This window comes from Corapipo altera, unplaced genomic scaffold, assembly GCF_003945725.1.
Source record: "Corapipo altera isolate COAL_440 unplaced genomic scaffold, ASM394572v1 45, whole genome shotgun sequence".
Classification (NCBI taxonomy): Eukaryota; Metazoa; Chordata; class Aves; order Passeriformes; family Pipridae; genus Corapipo; species Corapipo altera.
In genome coordinates, this window is record NW_020884877.1 from 27,336,318 (window position 1) to 27,360,273 (window position 23,956).

Sequence of the window (23,956 nt, forward strand, 5' to 3'; positions counted from 1 at the left end):
AAGCTTTGTATAGATGTTACTGTGGCATGATAAAGCTTTGTATAGATTTTTGTCTTAAAAACTACAACCTAACCTCATTTTGAAAATACAAATGAATTTGGTATGTAGGTATGAATTTACTTCCCAAGTAAAGATGGGCAGAAATCTATAACCAGCCACTTGAAACAAAGCTCACTATTAAATATTCCAATTATAAAATTTCAAATATGTAGCTTTGTAAAAGGAAATCCATACCTGCAGTAAAAGCAGTAATTTGACAGTGAAGAAACTGCAGCTGTAAGTGTTCAATATTTAATAAAACATTACACAGTTGTATAAGTTTTTGCTTTTAGCAACTTCATGTATTGGAACAGATATTTAACATTAAGTAACCTTGAGGGTTGCTTTTTTCCAATCAGGCAGGAACTTTTTTTTTTTGCTGATGCATCACAGCATATGACAAAACACTGGGCAGCAGATGGAGAAAAACTGTAAACAATACTACATCTACCCTCAAATACTTCCCTTTATTTCTATTTTATAAAAAATTGACCGAGTCAAATGAAAAAAAGTTCCCAAATTTTTGGAACTGACTGTTGTAAAGAGCATATGCACTCTCACCAGCAAAGCAAATCACCTTTTTTAAGGTAAGCCACTGAAAGACAATATGCCTTGACAAATTTAGGGTGTTCTTCAAGAGTTTCTGCACTACAAAATAAACCAAAACTCACATCCACAACCCTGGAAATTATCCCCTGTATATTTTGAAGATTCCTAGCTATACATTAGTCTGTGTAGGTGTATACTTCCGAGAACTTACAGGACAAACTGTTCTCCAGTTAATTGTTTCTGTAGTTTTGAAGCACACTTACCACAGGAATAACATGAGTGACACCATCCCCACTGTCTATAACTGTGCCAGTCAGCGTTCGTTCTCCTACTTGTCTTGACGTCCAAGATGCAGCTAAGGCAAGGACAGCCTGGGAAAAACACACACCAAAGCCAAATCTTAATAAAACCACTGTATTGCAGATCCCACTTTACATCACCTCTCCCAAGAACATCCAGACTGACACCCCCATGGTAATTTACAGCATGGAAACTGATTTAATAATATTATATATGTTTACACAATAGTTTAGAAAAAAGAGGCTGCAGAAATGTAGTTTTTGAATCCTGCCTGATGCTTTTTTAGCCATGCTCAAACATCTTCTTTTGTTACTTTATATAGAGAGGGATTAAACTCTTGGATTAATACAATTATTATGATGTAGTGTGTTTTTTTATTTATTTATGATGCAACAGATATTATACTCCACTGCTTAGAAGCCTTATAGAAGTAACAGAAGAACAGTACCCAGCTAACTGACCAGAGAATCAATGCATATCAAACATGCAGTGGTGGAACTGCTAACCAGAAAAACATAAAATTATTTCAAACAGGAAATTAATTTTAGCCCAAGGAGAAATACTGTAGCTCTAACTTTCAACAGTCCTGCCCTTACCTGAACAGCAATATATAGCCCTGGAACGTTGAAAGACTCAAACATGATTTCAGCAGTATATTCTCTATTTTCTGGAGTATTTAATGGAGGCTCAGTCTGTGAGACAAAAAAAAAACCCAAGTTTTTACTTACATTCAAACCAAACGCTTGACTTGGAAAAAAAAAACAACCATCAAATCGTAAGTTTTGAAAGATGAGTCATTCAAGAACAATAGAATGTAAAAATAGTAATGTGCAGAGGGTGCTTAAGAATTTATGCAAATTGCATTAAAATAAAGAAACACAGAAGTGCAATAAAAACATTACTGTAATTATTGCTTAAGAATTTATATAGCAGGCCCCCTTTGTGAGTTGCTTAGCTCATTACAACTTTTGATTTCATATGAGAGAATCAAGGACTATCAATCAAACTACGTCAAAAGATGCAGTTTACCACATTTTAAAAATGACAATTTTTAAATTTTCTCAGTGAAAAGAGCTGTTTTCCTTCAGAAGGCAATCACTATAAAGCAAGTTGATATGCTCAGCTGTAGAAAAGTACTCAAGTGAGAGAAGTTGGCAACAACATAGAAATATGCCATGAAGATTTGAACATTGACCTTAATTTAGATCAAATCTGCCCAAATATGACAATCATTCCAATTTCACAGAAAAAGAATCCCAAAATTCAGTCTCTAGATATGTCATCCAAATGGCAGCACTGTAAAAACAAAGTAATTGCAGTTGTGTAAAGTCTAAACAAATTTTTTTTTGCCTCAAAAATGTAGACTTGAGATCATTGAATTCAGTGCAGAAGTAAAAGAAAAAAACTGGTGAATCAGACACAATTTGGAGAGAAACAAAGAGAACAGAAAAATGTTTGCAGTTCAGACACTCTGACATTTTTAGAAAAATTAAAGAACCTGGATGGGATATAAGCCAGGTCAAGAAAGTTCCAGGTAATTGATTTACTTCACTTTTCACAGTATGCATATTTGTATTTAAGAATTTACAAAAGTCAGCATATTCTTATTAGTCATATACCATTTCTTATGTAGGACATAATTTTACTTACCAAAAGAAAATAATGATCCTCAGGTTCTGCCCTTAGATATTTAAAGATTACTTGCTCCATAAACCTCTCCATCAAGTCCCAGTCTTCAACTATACCATGGCGAATAGGCCACTATTGCAGAAAAATATCAAATTATAATTGAAATCATTTATCAACAGTTTTCAACTGCAGTATGATCTAGACATACAAGAAACCTTGCTTTAGGTTCTCCCTATTTCAATGTGACACCTATGAAAAATTCTGATGCCAACCATGAACAGCAGAGACAACACACTGCATTTTTCTCAGTACAACAGAATGGTGGTACAGGATAAACTAAAGGTTCTGCCCAGCCCAGCATCACAACTCTGATGCTGCTGACAGAAGTTGCTAAGGAATATGAAAGAACGAAGTATTTCTGCTTAACATCCTCCCAGCCTCCCTTCACTTCAAAAGAAATATATATTCACATACTGTCTTGCAAATTCCCACAGGCTTCTGAAGGTCACCAAAACTAATACCATTTAATTACCATTTAAACAGAGTTGATAAAAAAGTATTTAAGTTACCAAAAAAGTATTCTCAAGATGATGTTTACTGTTACAGGTAATGATTTCTAAATGTGTTAGAAAGTGGTTTTAAACATTTCTCTTAATACCTTGGTTGCATAAGTTGGTTTTTCTATTGCTTCGTCCCCAATAAAGAAGTCTAAATCATCAACACCTTTCAAAACCCTCCTTTGTGCTTGATCGACCACTTTTGCCGACTCTTTGATAGCAATACCTTTAACAGAGAACACAGACAGTATTGCAGATCATAAATCTTGAACTAAGAAAACCAGCATTGAAACATAGACACACTAATTGCATTTATCCTTTGTTTCAAATATAAGCACAGAAAAGCTAAATAAAACACAAATAACTTGAATTCCAAACACAGATGAACATAATTTATAAAGACAACATAATTCAGACCTAAATGCAAATTGTTAGACATCAACATGCAATCAGGGAATAATATAAAATATAAAAAGAATCTCTAAAATATGGTATCCCTACAGATCTCATTTTATTCAACAAGTTGTGGGAGTGTGCAGAAAATTAGCACACAATTATTACTACTGTCATTGTTATTCTTTAAAAAGGAATGCTGTTACAGAAGCTGCATAAAAAAAAAGAAAACCTATTGCCTTATATAAATGGATGTTTTATTTCACTTGCATCAATTTGATTTCTGGATGTACTATGAAAGTGAGATATGGCACAGGAAAGGGACTGAATGGGAACTAAACCAAAAAAACATACAAAGAATGCAGGAAGGAAGAAGTAGGAGAAAATGTAAGGCATACAGAAAAATAAAATTGGACAGAAATAAAAGCGGCATTTTTAAAAGGACAGAAATTTGTATGACCACATAATGCATCTTTAGATGCTTTAAAACAAATTTTCACTATGTAAAATGTCTCCCTTTAAATCCTACTCTTATCTTATTTTTAAGAATGAGATGGAAAATTTCACTTAAGAAAGACTATAAATCTCTCTGTCACTTTAAGGAATAACTGGCAAAAGTTAAGAGTTTCTTTCTTGACAATTCATTCCTTCTAGGATAACAAATATAAGTTTTTATCAGACAAATACTGGCTAAGGCTTAATATGGTATCCTGGAACAAGGGATCAGTGATTAGATATCACAGGAACACAGATGTTCCTCTCCTTCATCTTTTGCATCACCCTGCCCCCAGCTACCAGGTTTGCAGAACCAGTAATATCTGCTGTATTTTTTTAAGTCTTACTAATTGCCTTTAAACACAACCCTTTACACAAATCAGGAAATTCATATATACATACATATACATATATATACACACACACACACATATATATATATATGAGAAGCATTAATATCAGCCTCAACTAGTCAAAGGCTGTGCTCCAAGCCCTTTCAATGGTAGAAGCATTTTTCTAATTCTCACCTTTGGTAAGAAGGTACGTTTGCTCTCAATAAAAACCTAAAGTTATGAAATCAGCTGCTGCAGCCTCCAGCCCACCAGACAGGGCAGCACAGCTACAACAGCCTGCTAGGACCCAAAGCACCCTGAGTTCACTGATGCTCCCCATCCTCCTCCCTTCTCTTCCCAGAGAGAGCAACACAAGCTGAGGTGTGCAGCCAGAGAAACTAAGAAGTGGAACGTTGTGAAAGATTGAACAGGATGAAACAGAAGTCATTATTTTGGGCTCTTCAGGAAGAAAACTGAATCATACTGCAACTTCTGTAGCTGCTTACAGGAGAGCAGAGAGGAAGCAGAAGGCTGGAGGAAGCCAAACAACATGGGGAGACAGATAGGAAGCAGAAGCTAAAAATCGGGGGAAGATGTCGCAAGGCCATGGCTTGCTGCAAGTGAAAAAACAACCTTGACAAATACTTTTCATGTCATCATTACAGATTTCACACATCTGGGGAAATTTTTCTGTCCAGATGTGCGCTATCTTCAAGAATTTTCAAGTAAAATCCACCACTTGCCACAGGATTATATTCACTCTCAAGTCCAAGTGGTTTCACTCTGTTAACAAGCCTAACATGAGAGGTCTCAATATTTTGCTGCCCTTGAGCGCAGCCTGTTCACCCTGAGTCTGAAAGGCAGAAGTTAGAAGCAAACAACCCGAATCAAGAATCATATCCTGAAAATACAAACAGGAAAATAAACCTTGCTGACACCAGAGCTGGGGTTACTGCAGTGTCTGAGAACAGGCAGCACTCCAGGGGTACCCAGAGCCATTGCTAAAACAGATGACAAATCAAGGGAACTACTTGGTAATGGAAAGACGCTGACTCCTATTTTAACATATAGCAGGAAAAACCTGATTAACTGAATAAAAATCAAGTAAAATCAATGATATAAGATCTAAAAATCAGCCAGGGAAGAAAGCAGTGAACCCAAGTCTCTTTTAAAAAATCAGCCCAATATATCCTCATTTACTTCACTTTCCATACAAGTACTTATCATCTCTACAGAAGCATATTCAGATTTAAATCAAGAACACAGCATAAGGAGATAAAAATTTTTTAAGAGCAGGAGTAAATAAGATAAGCTGCAAGGAAACAAGGCAGAAGGAATGCTGCTCCAACCTGTTTAACAGCAAACATTAATTTTAGAGAATCAAAGTGATAAAAAGCAACCGCCACTGCTGGAAGCCGAAGGAGAAAGCAAACCATTTTTCCACTGGGGATAATATTAAGGAAATTAAAGACACCAATGTGCTTTGAAGAGATCCACAATATTTGGAACATTTCACTTTGAAACTAGGAACTGCTGTACTCTATTTTCATTTCTCTAATGTGGATTACACCAGTGCTCTTCTATTTAGTTCGAGGCAGAGGATTAACACAAACTCACGCAGTCAGTGTAATTATCTAACTTGGGTTGCAGTACACATGAGAAAAAGGTCTTTTTTACTAACAGAATTAGAGTCAAGGACCATTTCAGCTCTAGGAGCATCTAAACTGAGCATCCTTTTTTAAATACACCACACTAGATCAAAAAAAAAACAACCCTCTCATTTCCCCCCTTTCTCTTCTACTTTAACAGCATTAGTGTTGTATAAATTTCTCTGCTTAACGATCTGACAGGTCATTTCATTCCCAAATTTGTTTAAAATGTCATGATATTTCTTCTCCATTTTTGGAACAAGAAAGTGATTTTAAAATTAAATAAGCCAAATCTGAAGATGCAGAAAAAGTATGAAAACTCTATTTATCTCAAATTAAATAATCATTTTGCCATTTACAACTTAATGACTGCTAAGAAGTTTAAAGAGCAATATAAGAGGGTTTCAGTAAACTTTTTAATCTAATGTTAGAATTTTTGTGTGAAGAGCGAAACTGTAGCATGTTTTATACGTCACTGAGATAAACCAAATGAAGTTAATGCAGAAAACCAAAACAAAGAACTACATATTAAAAGCCAAAGCAGAAGACATTTAAAAGATTCTGTTAATGCATTCTCCTGTTCTCATACAAGTACATGAATTAGCCTTAGCTTTCCATGAAAATTGCTTTTTGAAGTATGTTTCCTAGAAAAATTAACACAGAGCCAGAACTACCAAGTTCTATTTTACAGTGGCTGTGCTGAAGTAGTATTAGTCCCAGGTCTCTTCCTGTTGTATTTACAAGGAAACTGGGTGTGCTAATTATTCCTTTTTTACCAGGATGTAATACGTGATTACTTTGGCACGATGAACAATGACTAACTGCCAAGTGGTGTAGGGGGTCAAAAGGTGAAGCATTTCTAAAGGAAGTTGAGTGAGCTCCACTCTCTAGAGTAGAAATGTATCACTTCAAGTGGGAGAAACAGTTTAGAAAACAGGGAGTGAATAAATAAGCTGTTCCACATGGGGAAAAAATGGAAATGTTTTCTTGTTCTATTTGCAAAACATAGTAAATTAACATCACTGTAACACTGACAAACACATGGAAGTATAACATTTTAAACTCTAAAAATATTAAACCATATAATTTTGAATTTTTTCTATATTTACAATCAGCTGAAGTTTTACCAGATAAATCACTAACAGGGGAAGAACCTTCTAAAAAGTAAATATAGCCATGCTACTGGATTTTAACATGACTTCAACTTCCAACAAGTTACATTCACTAAAAAAGGATACTAACACATGAAGTTATCTTTCTAAACTGAGTATCCATAACAAAACAGAACAGAGCCACACTATTACTCTGTGTCATCTCTCAGATGTCTTCTCAAGTTGCTTGTTTTTATGTTTTGGGTTTTTTTACATAGCATGTTATATAAACTCCAAGAGTAACTTCAGCATTCATATACAAGTAACAAATACTTACATGAAGGAATAATGAACTGGGGTTCAGTATTACCCGCATATCCAAGCTTTGTATACCTGTTGAGGCAAAAAAAGGATTAGGTTATAATAAACACCAAGGATACTTCCCTTTTTAATGAAGAGACCTCTCTTCCCTTATCAGAAAGACCCACTCATTTTCCTTTAAAAACAAACAAACAAAAAAACCCCAGGCAAAATAATAACTCTTTTTTTAAGTGTAAAGCAATGTTCCCTACCACAGATCAAGCATCGCTGTCAACTTCTACTGTAGTAAAATTTTACTAAAGAATACAAAGTATGTAATTCAATTTATCACTGTTTAGGAGTATAACTTTGTCAGAGCAGTTCCTCGCTGCTCAGCAGTTAGCATTTCTATGGAAATATTTTCATACTATAAATATTAGTGGTAGAAGTTTTTTTTAACTGCTAACTATGGGGGAAAAAAGCTCCTCTGTCCATGGACTGCCAGCTGGGCATGTGGCAGGGTTGGTCATCATCACATCACATGCATTTCCCAAGATGCGCTACTGTAGGTGGCAAGTACTGACAGCTGAAAATGACAAGTAGTAGCAAAAGACATTCCATTTAACAAATGAGAAAGTGTTAAAATGTGTCTAATAAGTTAAGAAAGCAAGAGGAAAATAACTATATGCCTTCATCCACCCAATCTCCAGAACGAGCTGTGGATATATATATCATCTTCATTGTCATGATATAAGAAAACTGAAGAAATTAACAAAGTATTCATGAAAAGTAACTACAAAACTCAGGGTACTAAACAATCCAGCTGCTAAAAGTTTTCCAAAGAGTTACCAATAGCATAAGCAAACTCTAAAACATGCAGACCAAATTGCACTGCTTTAACTTCAGAGTTAGAGTCTACCCACATGTTTTTAACCAACACAGACATGACAAGTTCTCATTTTCTGTGTACAGTCAGACAGCTGCACTAACTAAATTAGCACCATCAGCAAAAGCACAGAGCACTGTAGTAGCACCTCTACAGTTTTCAGCACTCTGACATAAAACTGGAATATGTTAGGAGGTGTAGGGCAGGACTAACTTTAACAAGCCATAAATTCCTGGCAATAACACAGCAAAATGCCTCCCAACAAATACAGCAAGAAGTTGGGTTTCCCAGGCTGGAAGAGGGGTGCTACTGCAGAAGGTTCTGCTGTGATGCCACTCACGAAGCCGTGATCAACTTGTGCACATGCCCACACACAACACCCACACAAATTTCTATCACTGACACTAATGGCACTCATCAGTGCTGGGCCAAAAGACACATATCCTCAGCAGGAAGGTGTATTTCTTTCCAAATAGCAAAATGATTAACACAGGACCCCATCTGACACCAAAAATGCTTAGCAAGAGATGTATTTTTGAAACCGTAAACCTGATCTTGTGTGGAACACGAGATAACAGCTGGGAGTAACCATGCAAAAAACCTGACTTATTATCAACAGGAACATTTATTGGAAAAAAGAAAACCAACAAAAACTTCACAGGCAAAAGAAAATAAATAACAGGAAAGGAAAAAAAAAACCCTAAATCCAGAAAGAACTTCAGACCTCATGAAGTCATCAACATTAGGCACTGTATGTGCCTCAACTCAGGACACACAACTCAGATTTTGCACACAAGTTTGGTTTTAATTTTCTTCTTAAATATCTAGTTCCCCAAAGAAATGTCAAGAATTCCATGAACTGATGCATCAAACCTATAATGCAGAGTAAAACTGATCACTGTATCTAGAGCATTTTAAGAGGTTTTTAGTGCCACAATTAAGAAAACCAGCAAATACTGACTCACTCCCTCTACCTTCCCCTGCAAACATAAACTGTGGTATGTAGATTTTAAAGCTAAATCTACACAAGAACTTTGGAACCTGATGACTACATAAACCTACAACTAGATTAGAAGTGCCTTAACAAGCAAAAGAAGTTAAAACTGTTTGATCATTAAACTCACTATTTCAAAGAAAGCAAAAGCTAAACTGCTACAGGTAACAGGCAGCTTAGTTGCTTGTGGGTGGCAATCTGCCCAGTACAAACACAGCCAGCAGACTGAAAAAAAAAAAGTCACATGAAAGATGCATTTTACATAAAAAGACTCTATTCAGACATAAAATCAGCATATATAAAAATGCTATGGCCTACTCAGCAAGAAGTGTACTACTGACTCATGAAAAAAAAAAAAAGTAGTGCATTTTTAGACTTTGAAAAAAAAAAGAAAAAAGAGGGGAAAGTCTGCATGACTTCTGGTCTCTGAATATCAAAGCATTTTATCAGCAAGTCTCCACTGTAGTCTCCAACACAATGTTTCACACCCCCAGCGTGCCAAGACTTCCTTGCCACAACTCCCTTCCGCATCCGGAACACCACCACTGCTTGCCCAGGGTCAGGGAAGGATCCACTGCTCCCTCAGGCTCCTCAGGCCTGAGGGCACATCCAGTCTGCTGCAGTGCTCCCATGGAGACTGAGAACTCAGGGCTCTGGACAGTGGCACAATAAAGACTAAGCCTGATTTTCATAACTAAACGTATATAGAGATATCTTGAGTCAAAATGGAGTCTAAACATGTGACAGGTGAGACAAAAAGGTAACTTAAAACTGATTAACAGCTAATAAAAACTATCAGTTCTCCAAATGCACAATCTAGTAACAAGGGGTTCTTTACAAATTAACTTGCAAAGATGAGGCTTTATTCAGACTAATCAGATCAGTTCTATCACTGGAAGTACATATCTAAATCACATGAAAAAAAATACCATAAGCAATCCAGATTCCACAAAGTACACAGTTTCCACAGACAGTTCATACATGGCAACATGTGTCTGACTAAAGTATGATTCACAAGGGAACGAGGCACACCCTGTCTTCTTCAGAGTTGCAATCACTGCCAGTACAGAAAAAAATCCTGATATTTAAGATATCATAAGGCAGTGCCAATATTAGATCACAGTTTTCCAGTAAATCCTGGCTTGTCTTGCTTGCAGCATAGCACTGAAGAGTGGCAGGAGGGACTTCCACAGAGACAGGAAGGCACATTTCATTTAAGAAACCTCAGACTCAGCTTTCCCACACACTGAATTTGGGGCACTCAGCAGTAAGAGTGTAAGGCATTGCACACGTGAGTATAAAGGTATAAGCAGATTTCTATTAAAATCTGTAACACAGAACTGATTTACAAAATCCCAGAGGTGAAAACCTGAATTTAACCTCGATTGTTCAGATGGTTTCCTTTATTTCTCCACTACCTGGAGTGTTTTTCTGTGGCCTATCAGCTCACTTAAAAAAAAAAAAAAAAGGAAGAAAAAAACTCTTAAAAACAAATATGGCAAAAACTTTGTTGGATACTCGTGACCTTCAGATTTACTTCAGAAGATTGGCTACAGAGTATCCAAGAACATTCCACAAAGTCTCCAAACATACGTGCCAGTATATAGAGCACCATACACATACACACCCCTTCCATAGTATCTATTAATTTACACATACATGGCGCTAATATTGCCCAGTGACTTCCCTGCAACACCTTCTCCAAAAGGAAATGGGGTCTCACACACCACCCTCTGGCCTACACAGATGTAATGATGTGACGAATAAAACATGATTTTTTGTAAGGGACATTCATAGCACAAACAGGTTGTGGGTAGCAACCAATGAAGGTTCCAAGTTAACTCCACTAACCCATATCTCAGCTGCCAGAGGAGAAACATCTCTAGTGTCACATCAACTTCAAATTCGCACCCTGAAACTGCACCTCAAGTCTGTGCTGATCTGCCTGGGAGCTCTCTGGAAGGACAGCCAAAGGGTTTTCCAACAATGTTCTCAACTGCACTAATGGGATTTCTTACATGTGCTCTCTCACCTAGAATAGATGTTTCCGAGGCCAGGACATGAAAGCAATGTCACTTGAAGGTTACTTACGTATTAGTCACAGACAATTTTAAAGCCAAAAGGAAATAGCACTAAGGGTAAGAACTTCTAATGACGATGTCATTAACAGAACCTCCTTCTGCAAACCACAAACTGACCATGTGCCTTTGCTCCATTTCTGTCCTGCCCACAACAGAGGTCATACACTCTCCCAAGTTATACGCCCTGGCTCTAGCACAACTGCAATGGTAACAAAGGAGAGGAACAGGGGGACAACTGCTTTGTGGGTAATTACTTTGTTCAGCTGCTCCAAGTACAATAGAACTGGGGGGTCCAACACGAGTTGTGTGTCGTTTTACTGACAGCTTAACACAAAGACCAATTAGCCAAGCACAAGCAGAGAAGAGCACCTGAGGACAAATGTCACCTGACCTTCAACTCCTGTAGAGCAAATCCAGGTTACAGCCTTCCCCTCAGCTACTCCTAATGACCTAACTAAAAGCCATTTCATGCACAGGACACTCTTAGATGCACATACAAACACGAATGAGACACACTTTAAATGCTGGTCCCACTGGAAAGATGCAATGCAACTTGAAAAACAAACAAAAAAACCCAAAAATGCTTTTCTGTGAGAAGGGAGGAGTAATGCAAGTGGGAGTAACAAACCCAAAACAGTCTGGAAGGAAAGTCAGGATTACGCTAAAATCAAAATGGTCTCTTTCTTGTTTACCTTCAAGGTGCATAAAGTTAGAAAAACAAGTATATATAAGGATATTGTTTTCAGAGGGCTTTTTTTGTTCGCCAAATTGCTCTCTTCGTGATGGCTCTGAATTACTGTCCACCATCTGAGCCACAACCCTTCTCTGCAAGCTCTAACTCAAAATGCAACATATCCTTTGATTGTATCTCAGCCTGCATGATGCAATAGCCTTCCCAAGCAGAGTAACCTGTACAGCACACATGTTGGCTTGCACGTGTAAGTTCTAAAATTCCACTCTGGTGTGTACCACAGCCTGCACATCAAGCGCAGCAAAAGTTTTTTAACTAAACACACCTCAAGTCCTGTGCAGAACCTGTCCAGGGGGTCTTGCTCCAAGCAAGTTTAACATTCAGTGATGGGATTAGGCTTTACACAGACTTAAATGCATTTACTCTTAAACATAAGCTGATACTGCCTTGTAAGGTGTCATTCTTGCTCAGGCAGCAGGAGATCTGTACTCCACATCCTCTTCCATGCAAATGGGTTTAGAGCCAATCTCCCATTTCCCATGACAGTCTCTTGCCATCCCCTTATGAACTCTCCTGAGGCAGGAGCGCTTTACATTTCTTTCCTGAAACCACGAGAAAAGACACCCAGAAAGGAGGGCCAAGGACAGAAAGTGAGATGATTGCAACACACATCATGCAACATACATTCATTGCTGCCTGAACTACTTTAACTCTAAAAGAACTGTAATTAAGTAAGCAGGTTATAGAAGGCACTACAGGAAAGCTCAGAGTGGGGATAGTCTGAGGAAGACATACATGGGGTGAATATATTCAAAAAAGTATGAAATAAGTCATATGACAAAAACTTGAAGTTTTAAACAGAATAGAAAGGGATTCTGCTTTTCAATACCAGCTCTTTACAGATAGTCTGTCCATCAAAGACTTCATCGAAAAGGGCTTAATATCCCTTCTGGGTTTAACTGAATAAATTCTACACAGACAATTATAGTTAGATACTATGTTTATACTGTTTGATGTCTTCTGATAACAGCTGCTTTAAAAAAGAAGTGGAAAATTTCTCAAACATGGATGAATCCCTAGTCTTCATACACAGAGCCTCATGTGACTGAAAAGCCTGAACAAGACTTTATTTTTTATATTTGTTGCCTTTCTTCTATCACTCTTCTTGTACACCACATGAGACTGAAAAGCCTAGGAAGTATTTGCTTTTCAAATCCCTGCAAGGAGAAATAATGAGAAAATTACAGTGAAAGAGGAAAGCCACTTTGCCCCTTTAAAAAAAAAGATCCCAGCTCTGTTATCAGGTGTAAACTGGTTAAGCAGCAGATCAGAAGTCCCCGAAGAACTGATTATATTAGGAAAATGGGACTTGTATTAATAAATTAGTTTACTCTTTTCAAGTGTCCTTGATAAAACACAGAAAGCCAGAGAAATAGTTCTATAAATGAAAAAAGCACACAAGATTGGAAGTGCTCTCAGATGAAGAATCTTATTAAACTGTAGCTGAGACGCATGAAGGGATGGTAAAAGGGAGTACAGTATTTCAACAACATAGAAGACCCCACCTGGACAGCAGAGATGTTACAAATCTGGCAGTCTACAACCTTGGTCTTCGAATTAACTGCATTACTGCATGTCTGAAACTATTATTTTACAATATTTCCCCTGAAAAATATCAGTCCACTTGAGCAAGAACTGTCACTTGACAAATACTACTTTGCCACACATCTAAACTGTCACTGTAAAACAAACCATAAGTAGACTAAAGGAGTGTGCAATTTAGTAAATGAGCTCAAAATCAGCTTGAAAGCGAAGTGCTTCTAATACATATTTATTTCCTAAATACAAAAAATCATGCCTTTAAAAAAGGCTAACTTATCTTTAAAAGTATCTATATTTTTATATAGAAATTTATCCTGTGCTGCTTTTTATCAGCAGTTACATCTACAACTCAAAGCACAGACACGACTATAATGTTTGCTAGTAAAATCCAGCTGAAGTGGACAGTGAAAACCACAAAGTCACAGCCACACACAGCCGAACCAGAGCCCTCCACGTTCAAGTCCAAGAGCAAAATGAGGCAAAAGTAGCCTGTGCTACACAGCATTCAGAACAAATTCACAAGCAATGTAGTAAGAGGCTCCAGGTGACAGTTTTTATACCAGTCTGGAGAACAGAGGAAGCTACTGCATTGTGCTGCTTCTGGTTTTACTAACATCTGGATGGAGTATAAGAAAACAACTTTCCAATTTGCTCTATGTTTACTTGCATCACAACTTAAAAAGAAAACTAAAAAAACAACCCCACACAACTAGGAAAGTTCTCTTCTCCTAAAAGTAAACAGGAAGATAAGATGTATTTATTACCAAAAGACCCTGGTTTACGATGGAGCCTTGAAACCAGCCAGTATTTAAGTGTTTTCAACTGAAAAAATCCCAGTTCTGGCATTCTGATGTTTGTAGTCTTTGTCAATTTTATTTATATTTGTAAATCCCCTTTCTAGTATTTAAAGCTGGCACATACTAACACAGAAAACGCTTGCTTTCCTTTGACTACCTTTTCCTCAAAGTAAGAAGAGCAAACTGCTGTGGATATTATCTCTGTATAATGAGAGTAGAGTAGTTTGTGTTGGCAAAAGCAGAATGCTCTCTTTCTACTTACTGCTTCCTTTGAGACTTCTAGAGTAATTCATTTTAACAAGTGTCTTAACAGTGCCTCTGTGTTACACCACACCCACACAATACTCACCTATACTGGTAGGGTTTTTAATTAACTTATATGTCATTTTTTGCAAATTTTCTGAGCATTTTGCCCAGCCTGCCTACTCCACGCAATATTTCCAAATAATGAGGAAAGAATGCCCCAAAAGTTTGAAGTCTGAATGACTAATTACTTAATAATATAAATTACTTATGAGGGAGAGATTTATTTGGCAACTTTCTACATCATTTACCCAAAATAAGCTGAACATCAGGAGTTGGACTCGATGATCCTTGTGGGTCCCTCCCAACCATATTCTATGATTGCACAGACATTTATCAGGAAATAAAAAACCAAGAGAATAAATTAATTATACACACTTTTCAACAGATACAGCAAGGAGGGATCAAGTGAATAGACAAATACATAACTTGAAAGTAAACAGAATTTTGCACTCAAAGAAATTAGACAGGTAAAATCTAAGTCATGATGCAGAAAAAGCCTCAGCTGATATAAACCTGACTTGGACGTTTTTCCAAGCAAATGCAATACAGTGGCTAAACCTTTTAAGTTATTCCACATTTAAAAAAAAAAAAAAAAAAAGTCGAGCTTTTGTGCTTGCTATTTGTACAGTTTCAGCACTTGAGAGCTCCAGCTTTGAACCAGCAGTCACTGCTATCATCCCAATCACACCAATCTGAGCAGAGGGTAAGATGAAACCAACTGGACTGGGAGCGCAGGGACTGGAGAGCAGGAGAACCCAGCAAGCACTGCAGGACATTAGAAGTGTGTTGGGACAATCTTCTCTGGACACCAGTTACCACTTCAGCATTCCAGTAGGTAAGCAAATGTTTTCCATCAAGAACAGGCCTGCACTAACCACCAGATTACATATTTATCATGTTACACCACGCTTCTAATAAAAGGCAGCTTCCGATTAGAAACAGTTGGCTTGTAGAAAAAAATGCCCCACTAAGCTGTGGACAAAACCACACCACTGGATCTTGTTTAATATAAAAAGCAGGTCTCGTTTAACAGGATGACAGAGATTCTGAAGTCTGACTGTAAATATGGAAGCAGTCCTATTGTGAAAGCTCTTGCAGATGATAGACAGCATTCTACATCTAAGGCAAGTCATGACAAAATACTAATACTGAAAAACTGGATAAGAGACACTGCATCAAGCAAAAAATTAAAATTTGGATTCATTCACCAATAGCAGGGTACAATCAAAATAAAGTATCAACAGACAACCTCCTGTCTGCATCTTGCTCTCCACAAACTGAGCATGCCAAAACACATCCTGTGCACAGCTGCAAACATTTGCAATGACCACAAGAGAATAATAAAGAGAAAAAGGAAACCTCAGGAAAAATAAAAAACTTATATTTATCTAGAGTTTTTCCATCTACTCTTAAAAATGCAAACTCATGATCAGACCAAAAAGAAAAAAATATTCAATCATATTATACTGTAGATTAAGTCAGTGGATGGAACAATGACTTTTTCAATTTTGGATATAATCCTCCTCGATAACTGAATAAACAAAACCCCAGCGATACATCACTTGTGCTTGGGAAGGAATGATACTTCATTTCGATGGTTAAAGTAATCCTGCTATGGACACTAACAAGTTTACAATCCAATTGGTTTTTTAAGCATCTACCCAAGGATGATTTTTGTTAGATTGGTACACCTAAATATATTTTAGTTCAGTGACCAAAACCAAAAATTAAAAATTAGAGCAATAGAGATTCTTTTTTCCTACACAGAGCACAAAAGAACTTGGAATTTCCTTGGGGACAAACTGAAGTATATCTTTAGTTATTTCACCTTTGAACTTAACATCATCTCCTTAAAGTCTTTTAATCTTGGACAAACACTCATTAAAGTTTTTTTAAAAAGTTTGTTTGAAATTGTCAAAGTCTTTTAGCACTTCCCAAAGAAAGTCTGCAATGATGAAACTAAATGTTGAAACATTATGTTGAAACTTTTCAATTGTATGAACCAAATGACCAACTGCAAAGTTTCTTATTTGCGCCTATGAAATAATACAGATTACTACTCAGGAACTTGTGCAGTATTTCTGAGCTGCTAAAAACTGTATTTTCAACTATTTTAGACAAGTAAATGTCCATAGGACTCAGGCAATCAACATACTTTCTGGGTAGAAAGTCCAAGGCAGGTACTAAACACACCAAGGAATGAGAACGGAACCTGCCCTGTCCCAGGCACACCTACAACCCTGCCCTCCCTCAAACCTTTCCCCCCAGCCAGGAGCTCTTTAACACAGAAGGAGGTTCATTTACAATTAACTTTACAGATCCAGCCCATGGATGTAAGTGGGTTTGTGCTCTACCCCGAAACGCCATCACCCATTTACTCTGTATCAAGCATTAAGTGGGACAAAGGAAAAGCAAAGCAGAAACAAGACTGGAAAGTGCCATGGATCTTGAATGGCTTCTGAAATGCACTCAAATAAGATATAAACTGATTCCTGCAATGGCATTACAAAAGAAATATATATGTGTGTGTGTGTATAGGAATATATATATATTCCTAACTGAATTCCTATCATTCTTAACTATACTGCATACTCAGAACATCTAGTGTTGCAACATGAACTGTGATGTATTAGAATCATTTAAGAGAACACCATAAGTCATCATCAGTCTTTAGAATCTCTTTGCAAATTTTTTTCTAAATCACAATTCTTAATCCAGCACAGTTCCTTTTTGCACTTTAAGGATGAGGCATTTTCCCCTCCCTCCCTAACCACTTCAGCCACTGGCAAGCAAAAGATATCCTTAAAACCCTGGAAGAGTATTTTTTCCATATGCCATTAAGGAAATATTTTGTCCATGCTTTCCATGTTAAAAAATTACTTCTGGGATGACACAACACACAGAAAATTCATCACAAAAAAGAATGTTTTCATGAAGACTGGAACTCACAGAAAGTCATGACAAGATATCCAGCTTAACTGCAAAAATATCACAGTGTTGAAACTTTATATTAAACAGAAGTTATGCTTCGAAAAACCTGTGGAAATAACCCACGTCTGGAACATTAGGAAAGAAAAATAATTTCAAGGTCCAGTGTAAGATACTAAAAAAAGTTGGAAAGCACAAAAAATAAAGGCTGTAACTTCCCCCACCCTGCTTTTATAGCACTGGATTGCACCTCTCACAGATCTTTGCTGTCTATTGAAGATTATTGCCTTTCATGGGTCTTGTTCGCATTTGCACTATCAGGCAAAAACCAGACAAGAAACAGGAAGGCATAATCCTTTCATAACCTTTCACATCAGAAGACACTCAACCCATAAACACTTTGCTCTACTCAAGAGTACAAACCTACAGAAGTGTTGCATGAAGATTAACTAGAGCAGTAGGGTTTGTAGGGAAATGCCCCAAAGCACAGCTCACTGCACTGCACTCCACCTGAGCACCACTCAGCCTCCACTTCTATGAGCTTCCATGTACCCAAAAGTTAATCCTTCCTTTATTCACAGCAAAACCAGTTATAGAGACTAAACAGCCAAGAAACTCTCAGATAAATGTGATTCATTCCAAAGAACAGCTTGCAACGTTACGTCAAGAAATCCTGGAAATCCTGAGAAGCCTCAGTTTTCCTTGCTCTCACCTCAGAAGGAACCCAGACTGCCATGAGGTACCACGGGAATCTTGTGCTCCTGTCAAGAACAGGAAATCTTTCTCCAGTCAACCCCAAAACCTTTAATTCTTCCCTAGTATTCAAGACAGAAGTAGTTAAAAAACCACACCTATTTCTATGACCTGCATATGGGAAGTGAAAACAGGGCCCTAGGCTAGCATAGTAGAGGAAGCAGAAGAAAGCAAGATCCACGACAACAGGTTGAGTTTTTTCCACACAATCACACAACCAACTGACTCAAGAGGATAACCAACACACACAACCCTCCCAACAAAAGACTCCTGGGTACACTGAAGAAGCCGGTCACCAGTGACACTCAAGTATCAAATGGATCCCCCGACAGCCACAGAAAAATGGCACACAAGCCTAGAGAAAATGAAAAGTTCAGGTATAGAAAATACAAGTAATTTCCTTCATATCCCTTTCATTGCTAAAATTAAGTTCTCATTTTGGAACTGCAGTAGTTACACAGCCACTTACTTCAGCTCAGCTGAAGAGCCATTAATTTGAACACTTGCAATTATCTGCCATCCTGAAAGAGCTAATTCAGTGTTATATAAGTTATACTAAAGGAAAAAAGTGCATTCACAGAAAGACACAGTTAAAATCTACTTGTCAACCTAATCAAGCTAAATTCTAAAGTGGCGTAGGAAGAGCTTTTAATCATGACTTGCAGGCAGTGCTGTGTTTGCCTGTACAACAGGCAGCAAGAACTATTCAAATACCCAAAAGGCACAGAGTAAAAGACTGCAGCCTACTGTGATTAAAAATGAGTAAGAGCTTTTTTCCTTCTTTAGTATGTTGCTCATCTACTTTATGGAAATAACTCCATTTTAGTTTTCTATTTCCTATTTTTTTACTTGAAAATGCATCTAATCCTTAGATACACCACAATATGAAGTAAGCCCATTCACAGCACACCTACTAACTTAGAAAAAATCATTAAAAATCTACTGTTTGAAGGATATGAAGAGAACACCACACAGGTGCTACTTCACAGCCCATGCTCAAGGACAGGGTGCCCATCTATTGTGCAAAGAAGGGAAAGAAAGGAGCTCTCAGCAGCCAAGTGAAGTCAAATTCAGTACCAACATGGACAAATACTTCCTGACAATAAAGTCCACAATGTTGTTCTATAGATTACCCAACAAAACTATAATATGTTTAGAACTAAATCAGACAAGGCTACTGATTATAGAAAGAATTAATACCGGTTTTAACAGTTACGTTAAACTAACTGGGCTCTTCAGATTTTTCATTTCATGTCTATAAGTTTACTGTATAATTAAGAGGACACTGCGTCAGACAAGCAGCTTTTTAAAACCACAATTAAGTATTTACCTGCTCTTACTAGGTATCAATTACCTTATTTTCTAGGTATCAAGTTTGCTTAAGCAAAGAATGCAAATTTCAAGGTAACAAATACAACACTGGAAGAATTTTTGCTGCACCCATAATCTGATTGCCATGTCTCTGACTTCGCCCATTTCCCAGCTCCAGCTGTATGACATGTACTTAGATGACTCCTAAAAAGTTTGACTAACCTGTTAAAACCTCAAGTGACAGGGATTGCATGATCTCCCCAACCTCTTCTGTGTTTTGGTCTCTTTATGCTTTGAAAGAGGTTCTTATCATTTGTATAATCTGCACAGGCCGATGCTGAAAAGCACAACTCTGTCACCTTCCTTATGCCTCTGTCTTAGGTGGCAAAAATGCACCTACACATAAAAAACCCCAAACTAAACACTCAGATCAACAGGCACAAGATAGGAAGGCACCCTTAATATCTCTTCTACATCTACCCTTTTGCTGAGTAAGGTAAATACTGCTTGGATTGTAAATTAATAATCAACTTCCACCTCTAAAAAAAGCCTACTTATTGGAAAACTGGTGAACATTTAACACCTTCCTTGTTCTAAACAGGGCAGTTCCTTTCACCCTTTCTGCTTTGGTTGCATTTTCAAAACATCTTTTCCTATTTTCAGGGGCTATCTTTCATTTGTCTGCTTCCTTTCATTTTGACAGATGGGACAGTACCCTGGGTGAGACCTCAACTGATCTGCACTGAGCACACAGCTGATATAATTTACGTGTTGTGTTCTCACTCTCACTTATACACACAAAATGAGATGGACAGGGAGGGCTGCAACAATTAAAAACTAAAAGCTAAGAGCATGATTATGCTATCACATCCTACTGCACTACTACCCACCTGTTCGCTCTTTACCTTAACTATTAGATCTTTCCTTTGTAAATTCACCACTTTATACCTCTGTCTACTGAACTCAATGAACTCAAACCACTCCAACACTCTGTAATGATTCCAATGCTACAAATCTTTGTCCCCACTGCACTGAAGCAGAACTTCACGGCTGAACAACCTTGGATTAGGAAATGCACCTGAAATGAATGGCCTAAAGAGCAGAATAAGTTGGGCTGTGTTAAAAAATACAAAATACTAGGGCACAATAAAACAGCATCTTAGAGCATTTTGTGAAGACTTGGAGGGAAATAAATAAAACAGGAACAAGACTTGGTCAACATCATATTCAAGAAGATTAGAGTATGCCCTGTGCACTAAAGTCGATTAATGGTGTACTTACACACACATCCTCCCCAGTATCATTTGTTTTAACACACGTGTCCCTTGGTACGCCTCTCACATGAAGACAAAGACATTTCTTACACAGCTCTATGCTTGCATGCTGCTCCTGCAGGGCACCACTGAAAGCTTTCAGTGAATCTCTACTCCAGTGGTCGCAACCTGTACTTTGCAAATCTATAAAGACATGATTACTGACTTTAACGGGACTACCTGTGATACACATGCATGTGTGATGGGAAAAAGCCTCTGGTGGCATGTGGTGGAGTGTGTTATAGAACTTTTGCTTTGAAAGATAAACAGCAATATACACGTTAAACTCGCATATACCTCCATTACACTCAGCTACACACTCTCATTCCTGCTGTGCAAACTTTCCTTCATCCCACAAAATTCAAGGTTTTAGTTCTTTAACTACAGGTATGATTTCTGCATACAACGGTTAGACACACGCATTAGAGACAGACACTTGTGTACCTCCTCTTCTTAAGGACTAATTTATTAATGTCCTACACCAAACAGATTCCCTTGAGGGGAAGATGAGCACGTGCTTTCAAAAACAAGTTTCAGAAGAACACGCCCTTTCAAATAAGTATTATAATTACCTGTACCTACACTACAGTGTATTCACAGAAAATTCTTTATTTTTGGCAAGATGGAAAAGAAGTGAAACAAAACAAAACAAAACTTAGTTAAAGAAGCAGCATGCCATCAGTGGTAGCTAAACAGCCATGAAAATATACCAGTGCCTTCCTTTCCAATGAAAAACTGATGCACGATGCCTAAATCGCACCGCAGACGGGAGGTCACGGCGCGGTTTTCACTTCCCGAGTGCGCTCCTGGAAGCGGGACAGCGGAACCCGCCCAAGTCGGCTCCCTGCAGACACCTCCAGCCCAAACCTCTGGGAGAAGGGAGCCCGAATCCCGAGGGCCTTCTCCCGAATCATTCCTTACGCTGTATACCACTGGCACCGCGTTCTCTGCACAGCCTGGTAGCTGCTGAACGAAAAGAAGCGTTTCCAAAGCGGATTTGGTTCAGGTTTGACACTCAAAACTGCCTTATAAGGTATAAAAGCCCGAAAGCAGGAAGAGGCTTTGACAAAACTAAGGAAGTTCCTCTGCGCCTGCTCGATGGGAGGGGGAGGGGATTTTTTTCCCTTCCATAGAGAGAGAAGTATCACAGAATAAATGACATTATCCGCACGTTAAAAAAAAAAATAAATAAATACACAAAAGCCCCCCCCCAGACGGCGCTGGGCAGAGCGGCCCGCTCCCCTGAGCCAGCGCATCCCGGGGCATCGCTGGAGCCTCGTCCCCAGTGGCCACCCCCGGCCCCGGCAGCCGCACAGGGACCCCAAACCTCGGCCGAGGACCGAAGGGGGAAGCTCCGAGAGGCTCCAAGCGGCCCCGGAGAGCAAAGGGAAGGGACACCGCTCCCGCCGGGCGGAGAGCGATGGGCGGGGGAAGGGAAGGCAGTGAATGCTCCCCCCGGCCCAGCCCAGCCCGGCCCGGCTCAGCTTCCCCCACCGCCGGCCCCGGGCGCGGTCGGTTCCCCGGCCCGGCAGTGCGACCCTCGCCGCCATCTGCAGCAGCAGCGGCGGCGGAACCCGCCCGGCCCCGCCCCGGGCGGCCCCGAGCTGTCAGTGGCCGCGGCTCACCCCGTGCCGCAGTCTACCACGCAGGCCGGGAGCCGCCCTGCCATGCTGGTCGGTAGCGGCGGTGCTGGGGACGGCGGGCAGCCCTGGCGCTCCGGCGGGGCTCGGCGGGCAGCGCTCGGCGGCACCGAGGGACTTCCGCAGGGCGGGCGCTGCCTCCGCCCCCGCCCGCTGCTCGCCCGGCCAGCCCAAGATGGCTGACCCGCCCCGCCCGCCGTGACGCGCGGTGGCGCGGCCGCGCCCCGCTGGGGCGGAGCGGGCGGGAGGGTCCTCAGGACGGGCGGGAGCGGTGGTTTTAGTGCTGAATCACAGAATGTCACGGAGTCAATCGCGTTGGGAAAGACCGCTGGGGTCACTGCGTCCGACCCGTGGCCGAACACCACCATGTCAACCAGACCGTGGCACTGAGTGCCACGTCCAGGCTTTCCTGTTACTCCACCACGTCCCTGGGCAGCCCATTCCAATCCAGAATTGTCAGGGTTGGAAGGGACCTCTGGAGATTATCCAGTCCAACCCCCCGTGCCAAGGAAGGGTAACCTGGGCTTGGTGGCACAGGAACGCATCCAGGTGGGTTTGGAATGTCTCCAGAGAGGGACACTCCACAACCCCTCAGGCAGCTGGTCCGGGGCTCTTCCACCCTCAAAATAAAGTTCTTCATCATATTCAGGTGAAACTTCTTGTGTTTTAGTTTATGGCCATTGCTCCTTGTCCTGTTGCTGGGTGCCACTGAAAAGACTCTGGCACTGTTCTCTTGGCACCCACCTTTGAGATACTAATACGCATTTTTGAGATCCCCTTTCAGTCTTCTCTTCTCTAGACAAACTCAGCTCCTGCAGTCTCTGCTCATAAGAGAGATGCCCCAAACCCATCATCATCTTTGTGGCCCTCCACTTGATCATCTCCAGTAGCTCCCTGTCTTTCTCTTACTGAGGAGCCCAGAACTGGTCACAGTGTTCCAATGTTAAATCACCATTTCTGTGAAGAATTTCTACAAAATGTCCAACCTAAACCTCCCCGGCACATTTTAAAACTGTGTCCTCTTGTCCTGTCACTAGTTGCCTGGGAGAAGAGCCTAAGCCCCATCTAACTACACACTCCTTTCAGGTAGTTATAGAGACCGATAAGGTCATCCCTGAGCCTCTTCTCCAGACTAAACAACCCCAGCTCCCACAGCTGCTCCTCACAGGACTTATGCTCCAAACCCTTCAACAGCTTCCTTGCCCTTCTCTGAAAACCTGAGGGGATACAGGGAGAGGGGCTATGTGTTGTGACGAGTGGGCTAAATATGACAAGGGGGTGGATTCCTGCAGGTCCTGCTGCTGCAGGACTGAAAGCCCT

The 23,956-nt window shown here is 39.6% G+C and overlaps 1 protein-coding gene across 1 annotated transcript in view; it reads right to left on the reverse strand.

The window, feature by feature from the left end:
* Positions 1–22,747, reverse strand: part of ACTR3 (ARP3 actin related protein 3 homolog) — a 29,287-nt gene extending 6,540 nt beyond the window's left edge. The window contains exons 1-6 of the mRNA XM_027637243.1: positions 22,622–22,747; positions 7,372–7,427; positions 3,176–3,300; positions 2,539–2,649; positions 1,485–1,580; positions 852–959 (exon numbers count right to left, since the gene is read on the reverse strand). Of these exons, the coding sequence (XP_027493044.1) occupies positions 852–959; positions 1,485–1,580; positions 2,539–2,649; positions 3,176–3,300; positions 7,372–7,427; positions 22,622–22,665 (540 nt within the window). The 5' untranslated portion in view covers positions 22,666–22,747. The remainder of the gene's footprint in view (positions 1–851; positions 960–1,484; positions 1,581–2,538; positions 2,650–3,175; positions 3,301–7,371; positions 7,428–22,621) is intronic.
* Between the last annotated feature and the right edge of the window lie 1,209 nt (positions 22,748–23,956).